Genomic DNA, 17,360 nt, shown 5'->3' on the forward strand with positions numbered 1-17,360 from the left:
AGAAAGAAAGAAAGAAAGAAAGAAAGAAAGAAAGAAAGAAAGAAAGAGAAAATAAAAGAAAATCATGAAACCTTAACTGCGTGCTTCACATACACACACAAAAAAAACAAACTAATTTTATTTTATAAGAAGTGCTGGTATTTTGGCACCTTTCTACAATCACAGTCCTAGAGATCCAGCTCCTTTGTTCGTTTTAAATTCCTACCCTTCGTGTCAAGTTTTACAAAGATAGTTTGACTTGTGGATTTTTAGGGGCAGAACTTAGATACTGTTTTGAAGGTTGGAAGAAGAACGTAACTAGGAATTGATATCAATGCAATAATCTAGCTAGGAGTGCTGGAAAACACATTGAAAGCAGCACACTATAGCTGGGTTCCCTTTGTTTTGTGAAATGTCCTGATCGGAAACGAAAAGGCACCTTCTGAGTGATGTTTCATCCAACAACGGCATTATCTGCAAGATGAATTTTGGAAATAGTTATGAAAATCAATCATCCTTTCAATGGAACATACGTTACAGAGGGAACAGTAACAAATTTGGGGTTAGAGGCTAGACTTAAAAAGGACAGCAGCAGTTCTAAGCTAAAATTGTCTTGTAAACCTTGACGTCAGTTTTCTGTTTTTAGCTTAATCAACTGTCCGTGAAATGTAGAAATCCAAGGATGCACATTTTAAGCAAACTCCTGCAAGGGCTAGTTCTCACAGTCTAAGTTTCTCTCTTGTGCAACAACGTCCTTGGCTCTGCTTTTCACTTACAACTGGAAGTAAATCAGAAGTAATGGTTGTGAAGCCTATGAAATACAGCAGTGTAAAAAGATAGGAGAAGAGTATCAAAGCTTTGTCCTGATGGTGTCAATTTGTCTTGTCTTTTCCTTTCTCATTTAGCAAGGTACTTCTGGAGATAAATATCCCCAAAGATTAAATGGCATAGATCTCACCTCACCAAAATCAACCTGGTTTTACTTCACCAAGGCTGATGCAGCTGTGACAGTGATAAATGTGACTTCATGTTGATCTGTTTTAAATAAACTTACTTCTTTCCGGAAAAAGTCCAATTTCCTTATGGGAGCTAGCTTTCATCCAGGTGCTCATTCTACTGCCAGGCTTAGAGTCTTCTCTAGAGCTCCCTGATGAACTCTGCTGTTTTGAAGGAAACATCTTCTCCGAGAAGTAAGCCAGGCCGTGCCTCTTCTCCCTTATACCAACCATTTGCACTGCTTCCTCATGTTCAGTGATTTTTTCACTGCTTCAGACATCATTTTAAGAAAGGTGTCTAGTTATTTCTTCTGTGTAGGATTCCTGTATAGAAAGCAAACGAAGCTTTGTGTGTTGGACTGTCATGCAAAGATGATGCTGTCTGGTTGCTGTGGAAGTGAAACCTCAGACCCGTCTGTAACTGTAGAGCAGGCTGAAGTAGAACCTTGCTCTGAGAATATCACCGGGCAGTAACTCTGCCTGTTGCACAGAGTCAATGGTGTAACAATAGGAAAAGAAAGAATGAGAGAAGAACACAGCCTATTTTCCTGTGTCTTTGGGGAATAAATGTTATCACTGGATGGACTTCAAGGATATCCAAAATTCAATGGGAAAAAAAATAATTGTTAAATGAAATCCAATGTAGATCATTGCTTACACCTTCTTTTAAAAGAGCAGGAGCAGTTTAGGACTGTAATGCTACATTTACATACCTGACCAAAGAGTCACGGTCCTCTCCCCAGCCCCGAGGCTACCTGACAGCCCAAGTACACCCATCGTGTGAAATGGTGTAGTGGTAGGGCAGCAGGGTGAAATAGCGTTCCTCCCCAAAGGGTGGCTGGATCTGAACGACCTGGGAGGACAGGGGGGCTCCCAGCCCATACTAAATATTGAGCTCTGCTTGAGGAACAGTGGCTGTCCCAGGCCAACCCTGTGTGAGGGATTGCTCTGATGGCTGAGCAGCGTAGATGGCTGGGCTTCGGTGATCATGAACAGGTGCTGCTGGAAGTACTTTTATAGATGTGGTCTCAAGCAAGTTTTCAGATTGTTTCTACCACTACGTAACATTGACACACTAAAGTGAAAGCAGGTTATTCTGGGACTTTGATAGCATTTGTTTCAGTTCCCACTACGCTTCTTCCTCTCAAAGTCCTCAAGTTTTCAACAAGGCTATGTTGGTACAGTAAGTAGCACTTAAATTCTGAAGTTGGGCAGAAGAGTTAAGAAAAATTTACCCAGCGTCTGATCTGATACAAGAAAAGTACAAACAGATCAGGCTTTTCCTTGGAGTGAACAAAAGAGGCAAGGAGAACCTGAATCTGATATAGTTAACTGTGTTGCAAAAATAAATAAATAAATAGAATATTCACCTGGAGTAGTCTCTAAAAACCCACAGTGCCCGTAGTCATCACTACTGTTGCTCAGTTAAGTGCTCGGGGAAAGCAAACATAGCCAAATTAACGTTTTGAAGCATGGGTTCCTAGCTCTCTTCATGCCGTAAATAAGATCAGGAACTGTGGCTTAGATAGATCACCTGATGTTAACTAAAATACCAATTCATAATTAGTGAGGAAACTTAAGACTGGTGGCTAAGCGCATCTACCACGCATACACAAATCTGATTGGGCTCTAACATATCCATGAACAATTTGCAGTATGTTATGTGCTGAGTACATGCCAAATGATTTCCCACGTAAGCCAGTAAAATACTTCTAATGTTGTTAGCAAACTTAAACATTTCTATATTTTCATAATGCTCTTTGGAGAACAATCCGTTTTCTATTATGGTACATTGCCTACAGCAGCAGAATTATAAATCACGATGGGGCTGGCAGATACAGCTCCTACACAAACCCGTACCAGGCAGGGCTTGAGGGCAGATGGCTCGCGGAGGTAAGAACTGACTGCCCCAACATGCTCCATGCGTGAATCAGTTTTCTGGGTGCGTGTCAAAACGAATTTCAGCGGTCGAGTGGAAAGGAGGAAAAGTTTTTCCCTGAGGCTCTTGAGGCGATGAAGGACTGGGGTGGACGCATGTTCCCAAGCAATGCACCAGTCCTGGGCTCCCCATGCTGTGAGCTGGGCCTCCGCCTTTGCCACCCGCACCTTACCCCATCGGCACGCTTCTTTGCACTGCAACTGTAGGAGAAAAATGTGTTACCTGAGGGGAACACTATTTTTCCTGGCAGTGGTGTAGTGTGGGCGCCTGTGGCACAGGCAGGGTGCAATTTCTGGTGCAATCTGTGGCATTTGGAGCCAGAGGGTACCCGAGAGCGGAGCTGGAGGATGCCAGACGCAGGTTTATACGTCTCTGCGTGCGATGTACAAACCGAGAAAGTGCCTACAGGAATGAGATTAAGCTGCTGCTCGCTCAGTGATGCGGCGGGGATTATTTACATCACTTCTGCCTCCGTAAGCTTCTCAGTCGCCTCCCCAGGCCTGGATGCGCTGAGGCCCTCAGCAGGGGGGCGGCGAGGAGCTTTTCTGCGGGGCCGCGGCCGCTCCCCGTGCCCGGCGGCACCTCGCACCTCCCGGCTCCTGTCAGGCGCCCGGCGCCGCCTCCCGCTCCTCCCCTCGCCGCCGTCCCCGCCCAGGGGGCTGCCGGCCGCTCTCCCTTCCTGTCGCCCGGGCCGCCGGGGCCGCTTCCCCGCCCGGCGACCTTGCGGGGCTGCGGGAGAGGAGCGGGCCGGGCAAGCTGAGCGGGGAGCGGGCAGAGATGGCGGAGGGCGGCGAGGAGGAGGAGGAGGAGGAAGCGGCGGCGGGGGAGAAGGGAGAGATGCTGGGCGCCCCGCCGCAGCACAACGGCTTCCTCCCCGGCAAGGAGGCGGAGAACGGCGGCCCCGGAGGATGCACGGCGGCGGGCGGCCGCGTGGAGACGCGGCTGTCGCGGCGGCGGCTGGCGGTGCTGGCCGTCTTCAGCTGCTACTCGCTGGTGAACGCCTTCCAGTGGATCCAGTACAGCATCCTCAGCAACGTCTTCGCCCACTTCTACGGCGTGTCCTTCACGCAGATAGACTGGCTCTCCATGGTCTACATGGTGGCCTACGTGCCGCTCATCCTGCCCGCCACATGGCTGCTGGACGCCCGTGGGCTGCGCCTCACCGCGCTGCTGGGCGCGGGGCTCAACGGGCTGGGCGCCTGGCTCAAGTGTGCCAGCCTGGCGCCCGGCCGCTATGCCATCACCATGGCGGCCCAGGCCGTCTGCGCCGTCGCCCAGGTCTTCATCCTCGGGCTGCCCTCGCGCGTCGCCTCCGTCTGGTTTGGCCCCTCCGAGGTCTCCACCGCCTGCGCCGTGGCCGTGCTGGGCAACCAGGTGAGGGGCGACGGCTTGCAGCCCACGCTCAGGTGGTGGTGGTGGTGTTATACCCAAGTCAGACTTCCTCGCATCCCCTGGTCCTGCTGGCTTGACAGCCCTGGACCAGGCACATGTGGAGATGAGGTGCGGGTCCTCCCTCCTCCCCTAGCCTCGTCCTCTGGCCCTCCTGGCCTGTGGTAATGGGATGGGAGAAGCTCCACCAAGGTCACCGGTGTGGGCTGAGGTCTCGGGGAAGGTTTTGTTCAAGTAACAGAGGTCATGTTTTCCACCTCCTGAGCCCAATGATTTATGTTTGTGCACTTTGGATTATTATGGTGGTAATATTAGTGGTAATGCCTGCAGTTAGGGTTGCTTGTTATCACATACCTGTTCACACTTTTTCCTGATGCTTTTCCAAAACAATTTTCTGCTGAAGCCTTCCAGTCGGCAGGTCAGCTGTCCATTTTGGGCTGAAGACTTGTAAAATTGTTTTAGCAGTCCAGGTGAAATCGTCCTTACCAGAATCAGGTTAAAGGTTTTGTTGGCGGCTCTGTCTCCACGCTTCCTGGCAGCTGCAAGGAGTTACGTTAGCTGAGGCTCCCGCAAGATGAAACCGGGTGAATGGTGAAACCGGGAGTCTGAAACTGGTGCTTTACTCTGATGCTGAGATGTGGGGGTTCAAGTGGCAAAGGAAGGGAGCAGGAGGGAGGACAGGGCTTGTCCCGAATCACACCCGTAACGTCTTGAGGTGCTGATTGTTTGCAGCCAAAACAAATCACTGGGAATGCAGCTGTTTACTTGTCAAGGGTTGTTACCAGTATCAGGTTTTCAAAAAGCATTCAGGTTCTCAGGTTGTACACACCAGACTCGTTGCCACTTTAAAAGGGTGGACTCTTAAAGGCTGGACTAGATGATCGTAGAGCTCTCTTCCAACCTGAATGACTCTATGATTCTTGATCGTTCTGACTGTAATCTCTGTGCTACAGTTTTCTATGTGTAAGAGGTGGAAAATGGTGTCACTGGACTCTATTGGAAAATTGGGGGTGCTATACTGGGTCACACAGAGGCTGGGGGCACCTATATACCTTAAGAAAAAATGTAATAGCTTACCCACTTTCTGCTTGTTAGTTTCATGTACTAAAGGGTGAGGGTAACAAGAAATGAATCCTTCAAATGAGCGATGGATACTGGGTAAACCTCATGGTCAGTTAAAAAAGCAAGAAAAGTCTTGCAGGGTGTATGCACAAAGGCTGCTTTGTACGCTTACTGGCACACCTCTAATTTGAGGGCTTTCTGAGTGTTGAATTTACTGCTCTAACAGCCCTTGACTTTTTTTTTTTTTTTTTAAACCTGAAATGGATGCAAGTTTTTTAGTCTAAAAAAATTGTTCCAGCACTTAAAAATGCAGCTTAGTTTTGGAGGAGTAGCAGAGACTAATTGGAGAGTGATTTCAGACTGCTGTTTCTTGATGTTTTCAAATGCTTTGTATGTGTACCCAAAATGTAAGTCCTGAATTTTCTGTCTTTCTTTAATATAAAATCATTGCTACATTGGAATGGACTCCAAATGCAAACTCAGTGCTACTTTACTTTGTAATTCTTCTTTCTTTCCTTAGCAATAACTGCAGATTTAGATCTCTTTGTATATTTATTAATGAGGTTACACCATTTTTCTTGTTCTTCTCTATCAGTTCTCCAGTAAGTCTTTCATGTTGGTCTTTATTTCTGTAGTGGCAGGACTGTGACATCAAATGCAGAATTTTGATCAAGAAAAAGAGAAAAGCATTTCCAAAGAAGCAGCTGGAATCTTCTGTCTCAGCCCTACTCCTTCGGTTACAGGATGACCGACACAAATTTATGTGCACGCACACCATTTTCTTGTAAAATGTTCTTCTGGAAGGGAAAAACAACAACAACAACAAACAAACAGAAAAACCTTCCTTAATGCTTAGTTGTTAAATGGGCTATATTGTAAGTGTAGCATTGTATTTTAGTTTAGAAATGAAAAGGTAAAAAAATCCTGAGTTACTGGAAAAACTGTCTGTGAAATATCATTAACAGTAAATGACGTTGAAGCATTATACTAAAGGAACACCTGTCCTTTGTAGATTTTATTAATGCTTATGATGATACAAATTCTGAATTTCACCTGGTAAGGATTTTGCTTCCATTAATTGTTATGCTTGCAGGAAATTTATTGTTGGCTTTCTTTTCTTGCTTTACAGCTTGGCACTGCAATTGGCTTTTTGGTGCCCCCTGTTTTGGTTCCAAATACACCGAATGATATTGATCTAATGGCACATAATATAAGCATCATGTTCTATGGAACAGCAATTATATCCACACTTCTGTTCTTCTTAACAGGAGTTGGTAAGTGTTCTTTCCTTACACTTTAAGTGTTGTGGGCATAGGGAGTGTTTACACCATCATACTTCAAGCATCTAACTTGTCTCAGAGTAGCTGTGTCATGCTTTATGTGGAGCAACCTCTCTCAGGATATTTTTTCAGGTTGTTTTTTGTAGCTACCAGCCACAAGGACGTTGCGATATAGCGCAAATTCTTTCTGTTATTCTGACAATTCAGATACAAAGGTCTAGACACGCTGCAGATGCAGTCTATCTCTGACCACACGTTGGTAGCAATTGCATGTGAACAAATAATTGGCATATCTGTTGTGGCTGTGACTTGTTTCTTGCATGAGAAGAATCTATAAAAAAATACATATACATAACGTTTTATGGGAGTGTTAAAGAACACACATTGATCTTGTGAAATGCATTGATATAGGAACAGTTCACACTTTTAACAAATAATAATAATAATAATTACTCTGGTAAGGAGAGATCAAAATCTTATTCTTTTTCCCCAGTGTTTGAAGAAAAGCCTAAATATCCTCCTAGTCACTCTCAAGCACTTCTGCAAGCTATGCCTCCTGAGGATTATTCCTACAAGCAGTCAATTATTAACTTAGTCAAAAATATTCCATTTGTACTCTTGCTGATCAGCTACGGTAAGTGGTGTTGTCTGGCTGTTGTCTGGCAGAGCAGTTCCGAGATGTGCCGAAAGCACACTGAGTTTTAATTGACTTGTTCTGTGTGTGTGCGTGTCAAATGTTCACCTATTCAGCAGCCTGTGCTGGAAAGTCCACCAGTATTTAAAATAGCAGTTATAGATCTGGAGGAGAGATCTCACCTGGTAGATAAAAGGTGTTTTCTCCTCTGACTTAAGTCTTGAATATCAGAAGATTAACTCTTGGTGGTAGCAGATCTGCACGACTAGACCTGGAATGACTGACACTCTTATTTTGCTATTGCAGGCATTATGACTGGAGCATTTTATTCTGTCTCCACATTACTAAATCAGATGATAGTAACTTATTATGAGGTAAGTTTTTTTTTTTTTTTTTTCTTTTTTTAAACTTCACATTTGCAGAGCTGATGTTTTTTATTACTTAGGTGCTATGTGCGCTCAGCCATTTGGTTTCCTTTTTCCCCCCCGTATGGTTTCTTGCATCATACAGCTATACAGGGAGTCATAGGAATGTTTGTTTGCACTTATGACCGCCAAGAGGTCTGAACTTGACTCTGAGTGGAAGCAAGTTATTAATGAGCAACATATAAATATTTGTTGAAAGGGAGAAGAAGTGAACGCTGGGAGAATTGGCTTGACACTGGTGGTGGCAGGAATGGTGGGGTCGATTATTTGTGGTTTGTGGCTGGATTACACTAAAACATACAAGTAAGTGTGGGTAGGCATGTATGGGGCTAGGGGTAGGAGACGGTGCAATCGCATTAGAAAAATTCTGCAAGGGTGGAAATGAACTGATGATAAACTGCAGCACATCCCTGATCTTACAGCAGCCTTGACAGAGACGAATTTCTAAGGCTAAAGCAAAAGCTTGAGACTCTCCTACTGGTTCTTGGCCAAAAGAAACGAATTAGGGTGTGCTCTGGACAATGCAAAGACATGAAGGGAGTTCCAATCTCCTCCCGTCTCTGCAAGGACTGTAATGCTGGGAAAGAAATCGTTGTATGTCCTACATACCGTGGTCAGGTGGCCCAGGAGGCTCGTTCTCCAGGAAAAGCGTAAAGGCTTATTCTGCCTTATTTTGTAAAATTGATAGTTGATGGATTCTTAGTTCTTGTACTACTCCTGGGCCTGTTAAGAAGCACAACATTTGCTTTAATTCGGGGGCTGACCATGCAGCAGAACTCTGTTCTGGGGTAAGAGCTCCTGGGTCCATCACCCACGGTGTGATATTGCCCCCCAGGAGTGGGCAGGGCCCTGGAGCCCTGCTTGCAATGAAGATGTTCTCCCTTGGTGATTCTTAGTACATTATGTGTAAGAACTCTAGAAACCTAATGGATGTTACTGCTGTAGATTGGCTTTGTTTCTGCATGTCTTTTGGCTTATAAATAAGTGATCTGTGCTCTAATATTTTGGATGACGTCCCTTATACCAGATTTAAAATAAATAAAACATTTTAATGAGATTTGTTTGACTTGCCTCTTAGACTGATTTTTATCACTAATAGTGTTCGATTTGGCTGCTGCTGTTTTGATCTTTTTATAATGGACCGTGCTGCAGAATGGCCAAGAGGTACAGCATAGTGGAGAACTAAGATGGTCTTGAGGTAATGGTTTCTGGTGTGATTGTTCATTCTTTAAGAGTGAGTAATTCTCTTAGCCTTGAGCGAAGCAGCCATATAACTAAGGCAATAAGCAGCTGGGGAAGAGTTATATTCTCACTGAAATGCATGATGTGTTTGAGACAGAATCACATGAAGCAAATTTAATTACTGTAGAATGTCAGTTCTTAGCAGGAGTAAGAAATGGTTATATTACTTTTCCGTACTTCGGCAATGTTCCAAACAATCTTATGTTAACAGTGTTATTTTGTTGTTGGGTTGCAGGCAAACCACTCTGATCGTTTACATCCTCTCTTTCATTGGGTTAGTGGTATTTACGTTCACCCTGGACCTTGGACATCTCATAGTAGTGTTTGTGACTGGAGGAGTGCTTGGGTGAGTAATTAAAGGGGTCTAGAAGACTTACTGCAGTTCTGTTCAGAAACAGTATTTCCACGGCAGCTTCTAACAGCCGTTCCAGTGTCTGGCCACGCTCTGTTGATGGTCTTTTTTTATCATCTAGTATGGATGTTAAGGCTAATCAAGCTCTGATGTTCATGTATGCCTTTCATGTGGAAGTAATTGATTTTAATAGCAGAGTTGTTTGTGGACTGGTCAGAGAAGGTTGTTTCATGTATATGGAGTGGAATGCAGGTTGTTATGGGGAACGGCACAAATATAAACGTCTCAAATGTCTTTTGTCCTGGAAAGAGGGATATATGGCTAAAATTGTTGGATGAGGCAGGCAAAGCAAGTGTCGAATCATATTAGGTCTTGAAAGCAGACAGTTCAGAGTAGCAACTAATTCAGAGTAGCAAATGTTTAATTTTCATAGCCATAGTCATTGATGAAGGCCAAACCCATCATCCTCTTGTTTTCTTCAACAGCTTCTTCATGACTGGCTATCTCCCACTTGGGTTTGAATTTGCTGTGGAAATTACATACCCGGAGTCTGAAGGCACTTCATCAGGTCTACTTAATGCTTCAGCACAGGTTATATCACAATTTCTTCAAGTGAAGTAATGTTCAGGAAAGCTGCTCTGCTATAATCAAGTTTCTCTTAAATTTGGCTGCTAGAGCCTCCATTGTGCTGCTGTAGTTGTCTTGTTTTTGTAAGGTGCCTGCAGTTTTGCAAGGTAAACGGATGACTCTTTTCTACGTGGTGCTGATGAAGTGACTTTTTCTTTGTAGATATTTGGAATTGTCTTTACACTTGTTCAAGGGAAGCTTACAACAGACTACAGTCCTCGTGCAGGGAACCTCTTTCTTTGTGCTTGGCTGTTCGTGGGCATTATCTTAACAGGTAATTAATCAGAAATGTAAGTGATGATTTATCTTTAATGCAAAAATGTGTGGGTTTTTGAGATCTCAGACACCTAGGATTTAAATTTGACTTCCTGTCTGGATGGAGGACAAAAGTTACTAATAAGTGCAGGGTTTTTGGTTTTCTTTTATTTTTAAATATTTGCTCTGTACACACCTTTTAAGGATGATGTTGCTAATAATTAGAACAATCCACCACCCATTTCTTGAGTCATGGCCTGAATTTGAGGCAGATGTCTGTCTTCTGACTAGGATAGCAAACATAAATAAGCACACAAATGGAGACAGTTTGCAGTTTTTCAAATATAAGAAATTGCTGATTTATTACTATATTGTAGCAGTGATTTGTACATGCCAGTACCTAGAAGTATGCTGGAAGTGCAAAAACAATCACCTTTTTTTTTAAGTACTCATGGTTTTATTGTCATTTTTATTGTCATTTTTTGCATGTGATTTGTGAGGAGCAAGTTCAGATTGGCACTGAGTTCAAACTGCCAAAGAGCGAATTCAGATACTCAGAGTATGCGCTGAAAGCAGCTGCTGTGTGCGTGCACTGCACAAACCTTTCTCTTGAAGTGTGTGTCATTACAAAGCTGGAAATCATCTTTCTCTCTTCCCCCCGACCCCAGCCTTAATAAAATCAGATTTGCGAAGACACAATGTGAATTCAGGGATTATGAATATGGACGCTAAACCTGTAAGTGGTGACTCTTTTACCTTGGTTATATTACTGTACTTGAATGATTGACTTCCATTGGCATAATAATATTAACAGCAAAAGAGTAATAGACAAAAACTTACTATGTGACTGTTCCCGTGCTATACGCTTTATAATTCTATAAATGTGTGATTCAGCTAATTAACTACATACACTACTCTTGGTTAACCCAATCATTACCCAAGAGTACTGAGGTTGAAAATAGCTTCTGCTGGATAACAGCTTAATTCCTGGTTTTATTTTTTCTTCCCCCAGGTACCAGTTGACAGTCCTGTAGAACATGAAAATTGTACTGCTTTAAAAATCCAATCAGATTTATAAATCTGAAAGAAGATGACTTAGAAACACACAAGTTTGGTTGAATACTGAACAATATTAAATAGTGTAATCACTGGACTTATATGAGTAGTAAAATGTATGTGGTGATGAATTCAGTGACAATTGTGCTGTGGAAACTGAAAGTGGTCAGTTCATTTCAACCGAGATGCAAACAACCCAACTTTGTATGGAATATTCATTTTAACAGTTTTCAAATTTTGCAGTTTCACCAGTGAAGAACTGTCTGAATGCTCTCCACTCTAGGAAGAAATGCACATCCATGATGCACACTGAAAAGATCTGGAATCCTAAAGTATGGTCATGATCAGAAGTATTTTTGATTTCAAGGGGGAGAGGGAGGAAAGTTAATTTCTTCTTCAGTCCTTTCTGGTGCATTGGGAAAGTCAGAGTACGTATAGCTGCATGACTGAGTGTATCCGTATTCTTTTTTAATTTTTTTTAATTTTTATTTTTTTAAATGTCTCTGAAGTAAGCCAATAGTCCCTTCTGGGAAACTTACCTATAGCACAAGACTGAGATGACTACAAATGTGAGTTTTGAGTTTCTTTTGCCTTGAAATTTCTTGATGGATACCAGAAGGCAGGTGAGGGAAAAAAATAAAAAAACAACAAACAAAAAAACAAACCCACAACATATTTCTTATTTAATACAATAAAAAGGAGAAAGACCATAGATATCTCTACTGCGAAGTATTTATAGGCAATGGAATGCTACTGCACGGGTTTCTTCCTGAATATTTTGAGTGCTTTCTCAGTTAAAGTGAGAGGAATATGTGTTTACAAAGAGATGGTGCCTTTACTTTGTAAAGAAGATACATGCCTCATCTTGAGTTGAACTAGTGCTGCTGAAGAAATTCCATTTTGCATGTTAAACTTCCTGAATATTTGTGGAGTATCAGAATATGTGTTCTGTCTTTTTTTTCCCCATTTATTTCTCTGTTATGAATTGTATCATTTATCTCCTGTGAATTTTTTATGCGTATTGTATAACTTTGTGTGCTCATATATAATGAGACATGATTTATTGTTAAAAGCTGTAAGGATGACTGAAAGGAAAATAATGATGTTTTTCTCTGTCTGAGATATTTGCTGTTTTTGCCATTCACTTTGTGTTGTTACACTTACCTGAATTTGGGATGTGGATTTCTCACTGCAGTACTTCTGCAAATATTGTCCTTTCCCTTGTGCTCTGTAAACCCAACTACGGAATTGCTAGCACTACTGTAATGCCAAGGCTCTGCTGTTACTGAAAAGTCAAACCAGAGTTAGCAGCATTTAGGCTTTGGCAGCCTTTAAGTTAAGCCTGCAGTTTCAGCACCATCAATGATGCAGCCCCTGAGTTCCCACAGATGTAGTGCCATCCAGAAGGTGGAATCCTGCTTGAAGTTCTCCATGGATTAATACAGTTTGGTGTGGGGAACTGTTTAACTCCCAAGATAGACTTTCAATGTGATGAGCAAATGTTTGTTTGTTTTTTCCCCTTTATAGATTTAGAGAATCTTTTTATTAAAAGGAAGCTGTAAATGCATCTTTCTAAACTTAGCCTCTAAACTTTGTTCTTAAGTTGTCATTTTGTATGACAAACGCTTCAGACATGAGAAGACTGAATGGCAGTGTATGCATCAGGAAAAGACAGGTATGTTTGGAACACTTGTCTTTCAAAAAAAGGGTCCATGCCTCTTTGTGGGGTCCAGTGCTAGAGAGAGAATTGGCACGCCTTGCTGCTTCTGGGCAGGCGAGAAGAGTCCTCTGGTGAGGGAGCTGAATAGAGGAAAAGTAGATATTCAAATGGCAGACAAAATCATAGGAGGGGAGGCAGAGATATTTTCTTTATGTCAGTTCTTTACGTTAAATGACTTGCTCGGATACAAGCTGCCCCAGACAGGGCTATATGCACTTTCAGTCTGAGAGAGCAAAGTGAAAGTTCCTGCCTTTTGATATCTGTGGGGGGCTTTTGCCTTTGGAGAAGTGATTATACTATGATATCCATAAAACTATTCCGCAAGACACAGATTCAGTAAAAATATCACCTGTGTTCGTCGCCTGTGGTTTCTGTGTACTTCTGCTGTTGCAAAACTTTAGCAAGGCCTTCTCTCTGCAGGTTTGGGGGAAGTGCTTTCAGCTGCCCAGCGGAAAGTCCTTAGCAGTCTCCAGAATGCTTTCTGTGTCTGGTATACACTGTTCAAATTGTAGGATTGAACTCTTATTTTTTTTTTATTTTATTTTCAAAATTCCTTTCCTCACTAGTTTCCAGTAGCTTCCAGTTTCTTTAGTTCTGTTTAGTTGGTTATTGAAAAATATTCCAGCCCTACTGCCTCCTTGTGTTTTTTAATCTTCTGCCAAATTACTTGGCTACCCCCTGAACATGTCCAAACAAACTTTCTGGCATGCTGGAAAGCCTGCTGGGTCCCTGAAAATAAAATACTTCTAATAATGAAGGCTTAATTACATCCTGGATTTAATACTCCTCAAAAGGAACTTGAGAGTTGGAAACTTGTGAGCATATATTTATCTGAAAGTTATTTCTGGGCAAGGATTAAGTATATAAGTAAAAGGCTCAGTAGCAAAATGAAGAACAAATAAACCAATATTTCATGCAATAATCTTGTCATCTGTTTATCAAGAAACTGAGGCTCTAGCTCATGGCAAAAGCAGGTTTGTGATTATTGGGGCTTTATTTTTGTGCTTTTTTGTTTTTAAATAATATCCACTAAATCAAATGTCGGACATGAAATGGGGTTTCTGACCCTGTGAGCCTTGGGATTCTGGCTCAACCCTGCCCTAGCTGAAGTGAAAGATTAAAGAAGTAATCAATGAATGGAGCTGTGTGTGTCAAGAGGATGGAACTGGAAACTGAGAAGAGACCTCCCGATCCCATGTATGAACTTTTGCTTTTAAGTATTTGTTTCTTGTGGGTGCTTCAAGAGAACTCCGGAGGATGTAAGAGACTCCATGTAATTTTGAGCATAAGCAAGAGCTCTGCTCCTGAATTACCAGAGGCCCACCAGTGAACGTACATTCAGCTACAAGATTCAGAGATCAGCTGTTGGAATCGCTGCAAGAAGAATTATGCACTTTGCTCATAAGAGACAAGTGGCAATGTATTTATTGTTGGAAGTAGCAGTTTGGCAGGGCTTAGTTGTGAATAAGACAATTTAACAAAGCTCAAATGGTAAAACATGTCATTAACAAGATTTGTGATGGCAAGGTCGTGATGATTTTTACTGCACTGAGGACGAGGTTGGACTAAAAGCGTTAGGGAGAGCCTCGCATTGAGTCATGAGGCTCAGAGTGGAGTCTCTTCTGCCATGCAAGCTCCAAGGGGTCTAGATGCGGCTGGCTCCTATCCTGATTCTAGACTTGAGAGTTCATGCCTAAAGGATTATGCGCACAATCAGTTCTTTATGTCACCTAGCTAAGATTACAAAGTTTCAGCTTGCTTAGCAAGTTACTTGCAAAGTTTCAACAGGCTAGCTATTAGTCACTGCACTACTTGAGTGGCTGTCACAGGTAAGGAATCTCTTGACCTGGAGGAGTGACCTTGAGGGGTGTCCCTGCTTGAGGGGAAGCTCCTGGCATGCAGCCTGCTGCAGTACAGGAGGGCTCCATGGGCTCTGGGCTGTCCCCTTGTTATTGGGGTGAGGTGATGACTACTAGTGGAACTTGCATGCCAGCCATATTTGGTTGGTGCATGCCTGTTAGTCCTTGGGTCTGTCTCCTCCAAATCCACCTTGGGCCTGGTTTGTCACTGCCGGGCACGTTCATCACGGTCGCCACTGATGGTTATTGCCTGAGCTGGGTTACAGGTGCACAAGTATTTTATTTTGTAGGTGAATGCTTGTTCTTAATAACGTCTCTTCCTGTTGCTAAATGCCCATGTTTAAGAAGGAAGAATGAGCGACGTGGGAAGAATACAAACGAAGCATTTCAGGTTAGCAGGGCTTTCCAAACTTCATCTGCTTGGCTGCCTTGTTTGTTCAGGATAGTCTTGTCTCTGAAGCCACCACTGGAGAGTTTACAGCTATTACAGCTACCAGCCTATGTTCCCCAATGAAAAATGCTTTTTGAAAGATCTTTGGGCTATCTTGTGCATCTATGACCTAGCGGAATTGGGCTAAGTTATGAGTATTTACTACTCTCAGTTTCTGTTCCCTGAACTCATGACTTTTCCTGTGTGAATGGGAATGTGTGACCTTTTTGGTTGCTGTCTTGCTGTACTTCTATGTGCCACCTTCTGAAGTGTCATAGACTGCCAATGATTCACAGCCCACGAGCTAAGCTGTTGTGTCCCACGTGATTCCCCCCGCCACCATGCAGCCTGAAGCCTGTGAAGAGAGGGAGATAAAGTTAATGCGTGAAATTGAATGAAGTAAGCAAAAATACACCTAAGAGAAATGCATTTCTTTGTAAGACCCATGTAATTTACTGCTCGTGTCTTTGTTCTCCTCGTGAAGATAGCAAAGATTTTTGCTGTATTTTTTTTTTTTCTGTTGTTATTACTGTCCCATTCTATGTTTCCAAAGATAATAAAAAAAATCCCTCTGAATGTTCTCTGAATGCAATATTGTACATATATATTTACATGGGTGGAATCATTCCATACCATTATATGTTACCAATAAAGCGTGTAGCATGCAACTCTGTTGGAGCCAGAATTACCATTTTTGACAGCTACTGATGCACCTGATGGTCTAAAACTGATTGTTTTCCTTCCAAAAGCTGTCATTTAATTTAGGAAACTTTACATGTGAATTACATAGCGTGCCATTAATAAACATGCATGCATACTTATGCAGACTGCATGTATATAGGGTACATAAATATCATAAACATGGCTTCTGGCTTACACAGAAATTTTGTCAGTATATGGAATATTTTAATTATTTTATCCTCAGATGTTTAGTACTGATTCCCAGGACATGATCTGTGAGCCAAGCAAGCTTGAGGAACCAGCTTCAAAGAAAGTAGAGTCACTGTAAGAAAATAATTATATTTTATTTTATATTTTTTTACCTCTCTTCTCCGCAAAGCTCTGAGTGATTGTTATATAAGAGACTTCCTAGAGGAGGCTGCGGGTGGTGCAGAGCGCAGGATGCACCAGCCTTTTGTGGTAAAACAACACTAGCATCCAGTCACATTTGGTTAGGACTATAAGGTCACACTGCTCTTGCAGTATCTCTGTGAAAGCTGTAGGCTATATCCCCAATTAGCACTGCATTTCAAACATTCCCCCAGCTGGAGAGGAACAATCAGAGCAAATTATTATTGCCTGAAAGATTGTTGTTGGGCAGACACTCAGTCTTTCTCGGGATAAAACACCAGGAAGCTCATCAGGTAAGTGGGAGATGGGAAGTCATCCTGACGATGAATCAAACTCATTGAGGGAAAATCTTTTTTAATTTTTATTTTTATTTCTATAGTTGGGGAGAGGCCCTATGTGACCCAAACTAACAAGTGTTATCCCTTCCAGAAAGTGATGCAATTTGTGCACAGATAAAATGCGCAGGTGCCGACTGCTCCATTTCCTATGCTGAAAAGGTTTCGTAGAAGCTTGTTGGATTTCCTCCCTGCTGCCTTTGACAATGAGCTAACCTCATCTGACCTTCTTCTGAATCAATATTCACATCTTTGCTTAAACAACATCCTTCCGAAGTCAAAACAATAACATCCTGGCCTTTGTATAAAGTACTTCAGCAGTTGTATCTCAGTAAAAAAAAAAAAAAATAAAAAAAAAAAAAATAAAAGGTAAAATACTGGCAACATTCAGACGTAGTTACTGATTTGTGAGGCTGCCTGTGGAATACCAGGTATTGTCAGTACTCTAGGATGCTGATTTCTTGCATCTACTCTGCTTTCAAAGGTTATGCAGCAAGCTACTAAGCTCCAATTCTTGGAGAGCAGCGTGACTTAGGGACTTCAGGAGCTAACTCTGGTTCCCAGAGCCCTGTGGAAGTTGCTGGGAAAAATCGCACAGATTCCAGACTTCAGAAGTTCTGCACTAGGCTGAACCAGAAACTTTCCAATCTTTTTTATTTTATTTTATTTTATTTTATTTTATTTTATTTTATTTTATTTTATTTTATTTT

General features: G+C 42.3%; 1 protein-coding gene across 1 annotated transcript; it reads left to right on the top strand.

Moving 5' to 3' along the window:
• The first annotated feature begins 3,645 nt into the window (after positions 1-3,645).
• On the top strand, positions 3,646-13,874 carry FLVCR1 (FLVCR heme transporter 1). Its single transcript, XM_035323373.1, has 10 exons — positions 3,646-4,287; positions 6,494-6,638; positions 7,138-7,278; positions 7,585-7,652; positions 7,903-8,006; positions 9,181-9,291; positions 9,783-9,888; positions 10,087-10,198; positions 10,848-10,915; positions 11,192-13,874. Exons 1-10 carry the CDS (start codon positions 3,691-3,693, stop codon positions 11,255-11,257), a joined length of 1,518 nt encoding a protein of 505 aa, XP_035179264.1. The 5' UTR covers positions 3,646-3,690; the 3' UTR covers positions 11,258-13,874.
• Positions 13,875-17,360: the final 3,486 nt, after the last annotated feature.

Source organism: Oxyura jamaicensis, chromosome 3, assembly GCF_011077185.1.
Source record: "Oxyura jamaicensis isolate SHBP4307 breed ruddy duck chromosome 3, BPBGC_Ojam_1.0, whole genome shotgun sequence".
NCBI lineage: Eukaryota > Metazoa > Chordata > Aves > Anseriformes > Anatidae > Oxyura > Oxyura jamaicensis.

Bases quoted from the DNA above. Each gene is read 5' to 3' on its own strand.
- FLVCR1 (XM_035323373.1), top strand. From the start codon at position 3,691: ATGGCGGAGGGCGGCGAGGAGGAGGAGGAGGAGGAAGCGGCGGCGGGG. The intron at 9,889-10,086 runs GTTATATCACAA...TTTTCTTTGTAG, and splicing joins TACTTAATGCTTCAGCACAG to ATATTTGGAATTGTCTTTAC. The intron at 10,916-11,191 runs GTAAGTGGTGAC...TTCTTCCCCCAG, and splicing joins TGAATATGGACGCTAAACCT to GTACCAGTTGACAGTCCTGT.